Genomic DNA, 12,265 nt, shown 5'->3' with positions numbered 1-12,265 from the left:
CCTTAGGTTCTGACATTCATGTGGATACCACCTGACATGTTCCACCCACTCAAACACTGTTGCAGACCAGGTACCCCCCTCCTCATGGCAACAGTACTCCCCAATGGCAGTGGCCCCCAGCAGGGTAATGCACCATACTGCCACACTGCAAACATTGCTCAGGAATGGCCCAAGGGCTGTGACAAAGACCTCAAATTTTCAACCTGACCTCCAGATTCCCCAGATCCCAATCTGTATGAGCATCTGTGGCACGTACCATTAACCCACCTCACAACCCACTGGACTAAATGGATCTGCTGCCAACGCACTGGTGCCAGACACCACAGGACACTCCCAGAGATCCTGTGTCCATGCCTCGACAGGTCAGAGCCAAGTCCGATCCAAGAAGGCCCCACCTTGGATTATGGGTACATCTGGGGTACGGCCACATCACAAGAATCCTTGAGCAGACTGGGACCTGGGAAATTTGGAAGCCAGGTTGACACATTGAGCTCTTTGTCATTTCTAAACAGTTTTTGTAGTGTGGCATGGTACCTTTTCCTGCTGGGGGGCCACTGCCATTGGGGAGTGCTGTTGCCATGAGGGGGGAACTTGGTCTGCAATGGTGTTTGAGTGGGTGGAACATGTCAGGTGGTATCCACATCTGTCTGTTAAATGCAGTGGGTTAAAACTAAATTAAACATAACTTTTTAAATTCATGTGAATATTTAAGTAAAGTACAGAGAACGCCAGTTATTTTCCATCACTGCTAGTTTATAAAGTACCTTCCCTAATGGTTTTAGTTTTTCCTAATGGTTTTCATCTTTTAGGGGGATTTTTTCCCTTTAAGGCGGACTGGGTGGAGTTACAGTAACGTGCTCGGGGTGCTGCATGCATTTATAAGGAGATGTGGAAACCCGCGTCACGCTGACAAAACGAGTTTCACCTCCCGGTGTTGTTGACAGAGGAGGGATGTTGCACATGGTTCAGTTTTGACTGGGAGACTGGCTACTACCATACAGATACATTATCTCACAGTGTACCGAAACAAGACGACCGAGCCGGCTTTACGTGATGGACAAGTAGTCTGCGGTTTAACGGTAAGACCTCCTTACAGTTAGCTCTTTAAATGAGAAAGTTGGCATAAGTTTGACATAAAAGCAAAAAAACAGGCTTTAAACTGAGCGACTGTTGATATGATGTGAACAGGGGAGCCTGCTCTTTTAAAACATAGTTAATTGATAAAGCCACACCGGACTGTAACGTTACTCCTCCTGCCGAACTTCACGTTAACGTCTAAACGTTAACGTTTGGTACAAAGTTACCTGTGTTGTTTCTTTGTAAAGACACTTTGGTTGAACTGTGTCGACTGGTTCAGCTCGTCTCTCCGGGTCATTTGTCTGTGAGCAGCGGGACAGGCTGCTCTCTTGACCCGCTGCACGGTTCTTGATGTCCGCCAAGAGAAGTCCCGTCGGCGCGGGATGGGTGAGTCCGCTCGGCGGATCCCCGGTCAGCCGCTAGGGGGCGCTGACGTCAACGCTAAAATAGTGGTGTGTGGAGTTTGGTTAAATTTAATTTAAATACTGATAATAATTTTATTTACAAGATAAAGTTCTGCAGTAAAAACGTAAATAAAACCAGGTAAATGTACTTTAGGTAGGTCAATAAAAGTAGATACTGGCTACTCCAAATCAATTTAATCAGTCAAAATATATAGGTTAATGTAGTAATAGATTTAAAAAAGAAAAAAGTAAAGGCAGCAAATCCTCATATTTGTAAGTCTGGAACCACAAAATGTTTTTTATTATGACTAGAATGGCCGATTCATTTTCTGTCAATCAGTCAACCGATCATATCAGCTATTCTTGTAAGTTTTTGTGTACAAATATCTTAATTTCCTAATCATCTAGTAACTAAAGTAATCAAATTATCAAAGCAGAGTAAATTGCAGGCTCCAGCATTTCCTTCTAAGGTATTATGGAGTAGAAGTATAAAGTGGCATGAGATTAAAATATGATTAAAATAGGCCCTAAGTAAAATACAGGTATCTCAAATGTATACTCAAGTACAGTACTTGTGTAGCTGTACTGAGTTACACTAATGCTATCTAGTATATTTCTACTGTATATACATGTAGGCTACTGTATCTATACATGTATCTATGTAATATCTATCTACTTATCTATCTGTAGGCTATCTAGCTATATCTCTAGCTACGTATATTTCTACTGTAAAGGAACTACAGAATGTGTATTTTAATCTGTGACAATATGATTTAAAATGCTCTGAAATAGGTGGTAGCCTAGTCTTGATACCCTAGTTATTTAGAATATTCTAAAATTTAAATAAAATCATATGAAGTTAATGCTAAACATTGTTAACAGTATTGAATTTTAGTTTTAAGTGGTTGCTTATGTTAACTACCCATTACCCATGTGAATCACTCTCTCAGCTTTCTCAAGTCATTTTTATATGTTTTTTCTTTTTTTGGATATGAATGTGCCAGAGGAAATAAAATTTGGACAGCTGTTTTGATCCCACCCTTTATAAAAATGTTGGACTGTAGGAATTGTAATATTACCAAATTATTAATGCAAATTTGTGAATGACTCAAGTGATTTCTTTAAAGCATAACTGAGTCAAAATTACAGGCTACAGCTGTCACTCTGATTATGTGGAAAATTTGCTACTTTGGAACTTGCAGGTTGTAAGCAAATGAGAATCAGCTCTGCTGTAATTCTGTCTTTTCTGTCACCTACCTGATCAGTTTCAATAACCAAATACGTGTTAATACTCTGTTTAAATGATGGTATCATAAAACACTACGTGACTGTTATTGTGTAAACTTCAGTATAGCTCAGGAATAAAACGGGCCAATCCCAGACACTAATGATTCACCAGTATTAGCCCCACAGTCCAATTTAAGTCTTAATTCAGTGATTCAGATTCAAAGGCTTTTTTTTTCACATGGTCATGCAATACTGTGTAGTAAAATGTGAGGTGGCATTGTCCTGAGGCTGTGCTAATAAGGCTAGTGTGCCTTAAAACAGAATTAAAATAAGAGTAGAATGAGAAGTCAGAAAAAAGAAACAAAAAGTGTAAAAATATAACATAAAATTATGTTACATAGTTAATAGGCATGTCGGTGTGTGGCATATATTAGCCAGGTGGGCTGTGCAGTTTTCCAGTATGCAAAAATATGAATAAAATGATTGCATTCCCACACACTGTTTCACAATCCAGAATAATAAAAGATAAAATGTGCTTATGTCACAGCTAACTAAATCTTCAGATTGTTCTCCAATCAGATGTCTTCTTCACACCACACACTGCACTTTTACACCTTACTTTTATACTTTTACTTTATCATGCTGTATGCAGTGAATTTTCATTATCAGGCGAGGTGAATGTTTTTTATATATCAGGCTTGACCCTCTTACGACTACAGCGCGGGCCTCACATGTCTGACCCATTAAAAAACAATGCATGTAGAGAAGAGAGCCACAGGTCCAGTTTGTTAGTGGACTATAAAACAATACTATAAATCCGTGTGAAAGTCACAGCACATATTTAGATATATTTCCTTTTAATAAAACCAACTACAGTTGTCTATCAAGATTAGTTGCTTTAAGACATATTTCTGGTGTTGAGCACTGATCTTTTAGGCCACATACTACTGCATTTTTCAGTCCTGTGGCCTGCTGATGTTTTGGTGAAGGCATTTGGTAAGATATGTGTGCAGCCTGCTAAGCAGAGAGCGAAATTAACATCAACTTGTAATCAGGTGATGTAAAGCACATAGTTTATGCCAGCACTATAATGAAATCATCTGTAAAGGTCCAGTCAGTGAATGGCCTGTTGCCTGAAGAAAGTGGGATGGGGACAGCCAAGGACAACACATCAAGGCTCCTGCATGAGATAAACAAACTGTTTTTCAGCCTCTGGCTTCTCCTTTCAACAGTGCCAGAACGCACAATCCTCCTGCAGGGGATTTGTGGCACAGGCTCATACCATGGCCATGTCTGCTTGTCTCCATGGCGTATCTTCAGTGCTAACCTCATGGGAGAGTTCACTTGTATTTTCAGGCTTGCTTCGCTGTGCACCAAAATGACACAAAGCCCCATTCATGCCTGAGAGTGGCTCCATTCATGGACACTGAGTACTTGCCGGCAGAATTCATAATTGTTCAGCGTCTTCCATCTCCGAGGATCACTGGCGGAAATGACGCCACAGTCGGTTGTTTTAAGGATGACATAAATATTCAAATCGACGCATGGGTCACTGTTTTGTTTGTTGTGGGTTTTGTGTTGCATTATGCATGCTCGACATTGTTTACTTCCCACATTGACTGTAGGCTTATCAGTGATGTGAAACAAAGCAGGACTTTGAAGAATAAGATTGCAGTGTGATAGTAAAATTGAGAACTTGTGTTGCCCTCTGGATGAGTAGGAGGGGTGGGTTACTAACTTCTGGTTTGTAGGTGAATTGCTGCAGGATTCAACTCAAAAGACAGGAACAGAAATTTATAGTGTATTTTTCATTCTGTTTACATTTTATTTTGAATGTAGCTGTTTACTTTCGGTGATTATGGCAACTATGGGAACTGTTTTATTATGTGATCATGATGCGTGAAGCATCCGCCAGTTCTTCACAAAGTTAAGAAGTTCATTTGACTTTATTATTTAAAAAACTGCTGGATTTGTATAATAAATATTGTTTTGAAAGCTAGACGAGGCAGATTTAAGTTTGAACAATAATGTTGATTATTAACTGTTAAAGTTACACAGACCTATTGCAATGCTATTTCTGTTTGAAGAGTCAGGGCTGCAGGGTACTGAGAATCATCCATGCTGGAGGCCGGAAGGGAATGAGTACTTTGCTTGTGGACTGTGCAACAGGATAGAGGCCTGCTGACACTGACATGGAGGTGTCACTCAGTTTTGAATTCTCTCTGTTGAAAAACTCATTTGTTTAACATAACCTTTGACCTTCCACCTTGTGAGGAAAGCCAAGGAAGCAAGGCTAATGTGTCACCTTCCATGTTAAAAGAGGATGACTGGGGATGCACTGTATATCTGTGGCCAATATATTACTGGCTGATCAGTAAGAAAATTGAAATATTGTTACTGTAATCATGGATTTTCAGCTGATTATGTCTGATTGGTGCATTGCTGCGGGCTAGGAACGGCACATAAAGGTCCAGTATGTAGGACTTAGTGGCATCTCGCAGTGAGATTGAAGAACTGAAACTTCTCCCATGTGCCAACGTTGTGAGAGAACTATGGTGGCCGATGCGAATATGTGAATGGCCCTATCTAGAGCCAGTGTTTGATTTGTCCATTCTAGGCTACTGTAGAACAACTTTGTGGACTGCATGGAAGCGGACCTGCTCCACATGCAGTAGGGCCAGGTCGATGGCTGTCAGTCATGGCCCACTGAGCTCTACTTTGTAATTTAGAAGCCCGCCCTCCTCCTCGTCTGTCCGTTCTTCTGTCTGTCCACAAGCAGGTTTGTGGCCGCACTAATGGCATTCACTGGGTACTTCAAAATGTACCCATTCTTATTTATCTACCAGGTGAACTGTAGGCTGTCATCATTTTCCACAATCACTGATCAATATCCGCTCACATCCGCTGGGCTGAAGGTGTCTTTTAATCCCACAATGACATCATCCATCGTTATGTTTCACTGTGGACATCATTGCACAGCAATTCAGTAGACATCACCCAGCCATAATCCGTAGGGCTCATTCTAAGGTAACAAAAACACAACAAATCTTAGTTTCATGTGATTATAAAGCAAAAAAAAAACATAGTTATGAATATACTAAATCATACACACTGGACCTTTAAAACCTGGTTCTTTGTGGGGATTTGCATATCTGTCACAACATACAGATAATTATTTTTGTCATTATTGGCCCTGAAATTCCATATAAGTGCCTCTCGTGGATGACCATCACCTGACCCAGAACACGTGTTTATCTCCACGCAAAAGTGATATCAGGTGATATTCATGTCATGTCAGGAGGCAGGAAGCAGCCGTTAGGTATAGAATTAAATGGAGAGTATCTGAATCAAGCAACTTTTGCATTTATCTGTATATATGCATAGAAACTATGACATGACATGTATGTCTTTTACTAATTAGCTTTTTAAACTGAATAAACAACAACATTTTTTTTCATAACTGCATATACCTAAGATACTTTTTCATTTCTAGTGAGCTACTAGTCTCTGGAACATTTCTGTACAGAGATGTATTATTATTATTATTATTATTATTATTGTTATAATACATGTGTCTCAGTGGCAGAGTTTGTCGTGCAGCATCACAGGAATGCTGCACAATTAGTCCCTGTTGAAAGGGCGGATACTGCAGGGTTTCATGGTCACAGGGAGGAAGGAGGGCGAGGAGTACTGCTGCCCTCCCACATCTGACCCAGAGGTTGTGCAATAGCCTGCTCATCAGACAAATGGCTTTAAGCTGGAAACACAAAGAGATACACATGGCGGCTGCCGGGGCAGACTGAAGTCATTTACTGGGCTTTTGTTGTGGCTGTTGTTTCTGAGAGGCTCACCTAAAACCATGCAGCATTTCAGGAATGTAAGTCGTTATTTACTGTATCCAGACAAATGCAACATGAATTAAATCTCTTGTCTGCTACTCCTACAAAATGCTTTTTATTTACTCATGTCTTCTTGCAGGCCACTCTTTCTCAGAGTGTGTATAGGTGTAGAATGACAGTCATGCTGCTGTATTAATAATGTAAGTAATGTATCTATTGGTGATATATGTGTTTGTTTTTCGAGCCTCTGCATATTTGTTTTAGAGTGTTTCTCCTGACCTTTGACCTGCCTGGTAGGATGAGTACGTGCAGCTGGTTGTGCTGGATGGGCTTGTGCTCCAGATGTGCAATGTTTATATGCCCTGTTTATGGCCATTTCACACTAACGAAGGTGTGACTGGAACAAATGAAAGAAGTGATGTCATGCAAAAGCCAAATGTGGATGTTTTTTCTTTTCTTATTTTGTGCATTTAAAGCCTTATTCTGAAGCACCTGCATCAACATGTGAATGTACACATTTTCCTGTTACTCATGGAATTATACCCAGGTGAATCCCCTCACACTCAGCTTTCTGTTTGTCTCCTACAGCTTTCTGCTGGCGAGAATGAAGCCGTGATGGGTTTGAGGAAGCCGACTGGTGCTCAGATACAAAACAGACCTTCATGCTTTTTAGGAACACAACTTCTGCCACAACATGGCCGCGAGTCAGAATAACTACTGGGGACAGCATGACCTGTACAGGTATGGAAACACAACTGTATTACGGAAAGAAACAATGTAAACAACGGATAGTTAGTGTTGCATAGTGTGACAATACGAACACTCCTTTAACTTCACCATACAGTCAGGAGTATAATTCTGGGAATATTCATATTAAATGTATGGCACTAAACATTATTTTTGTGTTATTTTTCACATTTTATGTGTAAAACTCTAGTTTGTCTGAATCTCAAAACAAATATTTAAGATGGTATGCACACTAAAGAGTTACTCACATTCACTTTAAATGATTCCCAGAGTTTGTTTCCATGTGTCTGTGATCAGAAATCATCATATTCTTTGATAATGTCAATTTTACTTAAAAAGCCAAAAATCACAAATTTACCTTTACAATCTGTACAACATCTGGTGGCATCTTTTGTTTGACTTTTGACGAGGGAAAAGGAAAGACTGAAAAAGACATTTTCACAGGAAAAAAAGCAACAGGGGAGAGATTCCTCTTCCAGGATGGACAGACATGCAACTAATATTGTACACACAGAGCAGACAGTATTAGCAATAGTAAAAGATAATATGGAGAAACAGAACGAGAACATCAGGTGACTAAAGAGCAAACATACATGACGAATATGGCTCAAGGAAGACGTCGAGCAACTTGCAATGCTGTTACATAATGTAAACACTTAAAGGAGGACGGAACATATGTTCTGTTTGAGCATGCTTGTTATTTCACACATATAATGACTTACTCATGACAGGTTATGCGTAGGAATGATTTACACACATGCACAGCTCCGTATGGATTTCTCAACCTATGTTGTTTTGCAGAGAGTGCTTTGGCCTGAGTGCCGACATCGAACACAACCTGACGGAACTTCAACAACAGCAAATGGCCAAGGACTTTAACTGTGAGTCTTTTACGTATTTTTTCTCAAAAATACAGAATTAGAAAATAATTTTACCACAAAGAAATCTACAGATTGACCACTGTTTACAACTTGGATCAGTTCAAATATCCATGTGGCACTTGATGGTTTAAGTGCTTTGTCAATTTGACACTGTATATATTTTTAATGAATATTATAATATTAATTTTTATCTTTAATTATTAATAATCTGAGGAATAGTTTTCGAATATGAAACACTACTATATATAACCTGTTTTATGTTGGGCTGACATTAGAATTAACTGTTAAACCTAGAGATTGAAAGGAACCATGTGTTCAAAACACACAGTACACATGATTATCGTTTATCTGTGAAATTAAATTAAAATAAACAAAAACAAAACACTGGTAACATTTAACAGCAGCTGGCAGTGTTGACATTGTCAGAAATAAAATGTCAGATATTATTTCCAACCAAATCATTTTGATCTTTTTGAATTATTCTAAAAAGAGTTTAATAAATGTGATAAAGTTTTTGCTATACTAAATCATACATTTTCTTAGTGCTGTAATCATTTTAAAATTCTGCCAGGTATGAATCTATATCCTAAATTCCATCCTGGCTTGACAAACTAGAGTTTAGACCCCGTCTGACTAATAAAACGGCATGCAGACAGGGCCTAGGTGAGCTTGTCATCACTGGACTGAGCTGTGTAGCAGAGGACAGCACAGGGTGAAGGAGGAGGGGAAGCTATTGCTCCCTGGTCACCAGCTGTTCCTGCAGTCTGGGGCACGTCGGATGTTTCCACAGAGAAGGTTATGGGAAGCTCCGTTAAGATTATGGCCAGCCCTGCAGATAATGACGATTCCTGTGTTAATCAGGGTGTTGTGGCTGATGTTTGACGAAGAGGGTGATAGGTTAAGCGGTTGTTTTTAACTTGTTTTTACTCCTGTTTCCTGTGTGATACCTTCAGCAAAACAGGAGGGTTTTTTCTCTAAGCAGAGTGGGCAGCCCACTCCCCCTGGTATTTTCTCCCTCCTACACCATCACTACACTCTAGTTAAAAGTTGTTGTTTTTTCAGTGGAAGTTGTTTTCCATGTTTCTTCCTCTGAGAATTGTTTCCGCAGTAAAGGAAACAACAGTGATAGCAAAACCTTGTATAAGAAAGCAGCGGCTTCTTGGTGTACAGTTCAGTTTAAGATTTCATGAAGCCAGTTGTTTAATAAATGCTTGTTGTCCCTTTCCCAGGCAACATCTCTCTCTCCCAGTCTCCTTTCTACTCTGATACGCACCGCCTAGCGTCTGATAACACACCGCGACCCCATGAGGGAGACCAGGTGGTGCCTTCCTCCCAGAGACGCACAGTATTTGGGGGCCACCAGAGAGAAACCAAACCCCTGCCTCCTCTCCCTGACCCTGAGGAGCTCATGTCAGATGAGGCAGCAGACAGCGAGGTGGAGTTTTTCACCAGTGACCGGCGGCGCCTTTTGCCCAAAAGCTGCCCCAAGGCCATGTGCAGGGGTGTGAACAGAGACTTTGGCCAAGTGAATTACGCTTACCAGGAGAGCTCGTTGCGGGCTGGTGGCGCTGGGACTGACTCCATTGCTTTCTCTTGGCCAGGCAGACAGGACAGACCAACAGGTAGAGGAAGTGGGTTTTGGGCACTAGCTCTCCAGAGAGAGGACCACCAGCGTGTGGTGTCACCAGTCGGGGATATGGTGTGTAGCAAACAACCAGACCAACACCAACCATCCAGACTAAGGTTTCCCTCTTCAGGCCAGGCTTTCCAGCCTCCCGGCATTACAACCTGCCCCACTGACAAGCCGCAAATCCCTCCCCGTATCCCCATCCCGCCAAAACCTCCCGCTCTCTTCAGGACTGTGAGTGCCAACGAGGAAGACAAGCCTCCGAAAATTCCTCCAAGGGTCCCCTTGATCCCACCCTGCCCACCACGTACCCCAAGCCCCAAAAGCCTTCCAATATATATCAACGGCGTGATGCCTGCCACACAGAGTTTTGCTGCTAACCCAAAATATGTGAGTAAGGCATTGCAGAGACAGCAGAGTGAAAGGGCGCCACCCGCAGCTCAGTTTTCTCCCTGCATTGTTCCCATTTTGAAGGATGGCAGACAGGCCAGCGCCACACACTATATCCTCCTGCCGCCGGGCCGACCAGCGTACTCAGACAGACGAGAAAGACTTCGGAGTGAACCGACCAGAACAGGAAACAGCAGCATCTGGCAGAACAGATAGAAACTCTCGTTTATGTCTCAAACTTGATGAGTAAAAAACTGTGACTGACATTAATAACCATGTGATACACTATTGCACACAGTGTGTGAAAACATCTACATGCTACATTCACATTTCTAATGTTACTGTCAATGACTGATGTATTTTAAGATCACTTATGTCACTCAACACTGTGAGGATTTTGTCTGTTTTTAACTGAACATTTTACCGGTCAGTATTTTAGCGACGTGGAAAACATCATAACATTCCAGTATTTTTCACTAATAGTGGAGAAATATTTTCACTTTGGTTTACTACAGTTATCTCACAGGGAACATGTCTCATCACTCATTAATTTTTAAGTCTGACAGCTTTATGTTCATATCAATAATCCTATATTCTTTACAAGAGAGTTAAATAATTACTGTATGTACAAGCTGGGCTTGTACCAAACTGTCCATCCCATCCCATGTGCATTTCTTTTTTATGACAATGCTGCTTGAAATGTTAAGTAAGATGTTTTGATAGATTTACTGTTTTGCTTAATGATTCTCACATTTAGATTTATGGTAAATTGAACAATGAACAATGTGGCTGGTTGATATTAAGACACACACAACCAACATTTAACTCACTCATGCAGGCTCTTTGTGCAGATGCACTTCATTTTTCTTATGCAGCTTTCAAATTTACACCAAGCTACATCCTTACCTGCAAAATACTCGACATTCTCATATAAGCATTGACTCTTGCATCATATTTCTATGCTTGTGAGCACAAAGGAAAATTCTGTGAGCCAAACACAAACAGAAGAGCAGCCCTGCCACCAGAACACATGACTGAAACCTGCGGCCACCCTTAAATTAATTGACAGGTCTTTTAACGCATATGAACTACACACGTCAACAAGCATATGTTTTTGGTTTTCTGATACAGTAGAGTTTGTATACTAAAGTAAAAGAAGCCTTAATTTTCTGTTCTGATCAGTTGAAAAACTTTTAATCATTATGATAAATTGTTTCCATTATGTACGTGCATTTAGCTCAGTGTATATATGGTCAGCAAAGTACAGATTGGGCCTTTAATGATTCTTTATTGATGTGTGTGTTGGGGGGGGGGGCATGGAAACCATGTTACGTTTACACTGTTGAGGTCCAGACCCCCGTTTACAACCTTTGTTACATCAACAGGCTGGAAGTTCTCATTAAGATTCTGTGTCAGATTCGGCCAAAGCAAAGGCTGTTTGTAAGTTCATGATGTTGTTTGTGTCAAAAGTAAATCATTGTAAAATTGTGTTTTTAATCTATTTATAGAAATAAAATAACTTATTCGTCCTATGATAGACCCAATGTGCTTTTTCCACACTGGAACTGTGATATATACCAATGGAAAGTTTTTTCTTTTGTCTCTTTTGCCGACATTCTCAGAAGGAAGGACACTTGAATCTTACTGACATTCGATCCTGATTGAAAACTATAGCCTTCTTTTATTTTGCCAGTGTTATTGTCTCACAACACTTTGAAGAAAACCATGACCTGGAAGAAGCAGACTGCTGAGGAAACTTTAATTTACTACATTGGATCGACTGTTAATGTGTCCTGCTGCTACAGAATAAAACATTGTAACAACATGAAAATGAATCTGCATTTATTTCTTTTTTAAATTTTTTTTTAAACTTTATTTTTTTCAGGATTTCAAGTACAGTAGAAAAAAGCAACAACAAAAGATAGAGAACAGAACATGAGGTCTTGGCAAATATAAGTACCTCAGAAACAGGTACAGGTACAGGTTATTGTAGAGAAATTTCACAGTTTAGTCCCACAACAAATAAAAGAATAGAATAATAAAAATTAAAAGAAAAAATCCCTAATCAATGTC

General features: G+C 40.2%; 1 protein-coding gene across 2 annotated transcripts; it reads left to right on the top strand.

The window, feature by feature from the left end:
* Nucleotides 1-248: 248 nt before the first annotated feature.
* Nucleotides 249-11,724, top strand: LOC126402285 (ERBB receptor feedback inhibitor 1). 2 transcript variants are annotated; one of them, XM_050064137.1, is made up of 5 exons: nucleotides 249-1,079; nucleotides 6,687-6,747; nucleotides 7,136-7,288; nucleotides 8,096-8,175; nucleotides 9,405-11,724. In XM_050064137.1, the coding sequence occupies exons 3-5, from the start codon at nucleotides 7,242-7,244 to the stop codon at nucleotides 10,406-10,408; spliced, it is 1,131 nt and encodes a 376-aa protein (XP_049920094.1). In that variant the 5' UTR covers nucleotides 249-1,079; nucleotides 6,687-6,747; nucleotides 7,136-7,241; the 3' UTR covers nucleotides 10,409-11,724. The 2 variants fall into 2 exon arrangements, with proteins under 2 accessions (XP_049920094.1, XP_049920093.1); XM_050064136.1 differs by lacking the exon at nucleotides 6,687-6,747 and having other exon boundaries at nucleotides 251-1,079.
* Nucleotides 11,725-12,265: the final 541 nt, after the last annotated feature.

The sequence above is a fragment of the Epinephelus moara genome, chromosome 16 (genome assembly GCF_006386435.1).
Source record: "Epinephelus moara isolate mb chromosome 16, YSFRI_EMoa_1.0, whole genome shotgun sequence".
In the NCBI taxonomy this organism is placed as follows: domain Eukaryota; kingdom Metazoa; phylum Chordata; class Actinopteri; order Perciformes; family Serranidae; genus Epinephelus; species Epinephelus moara.
This window is presented reverse-complemented; position numbering and strand designations above follow the sequence as displayed.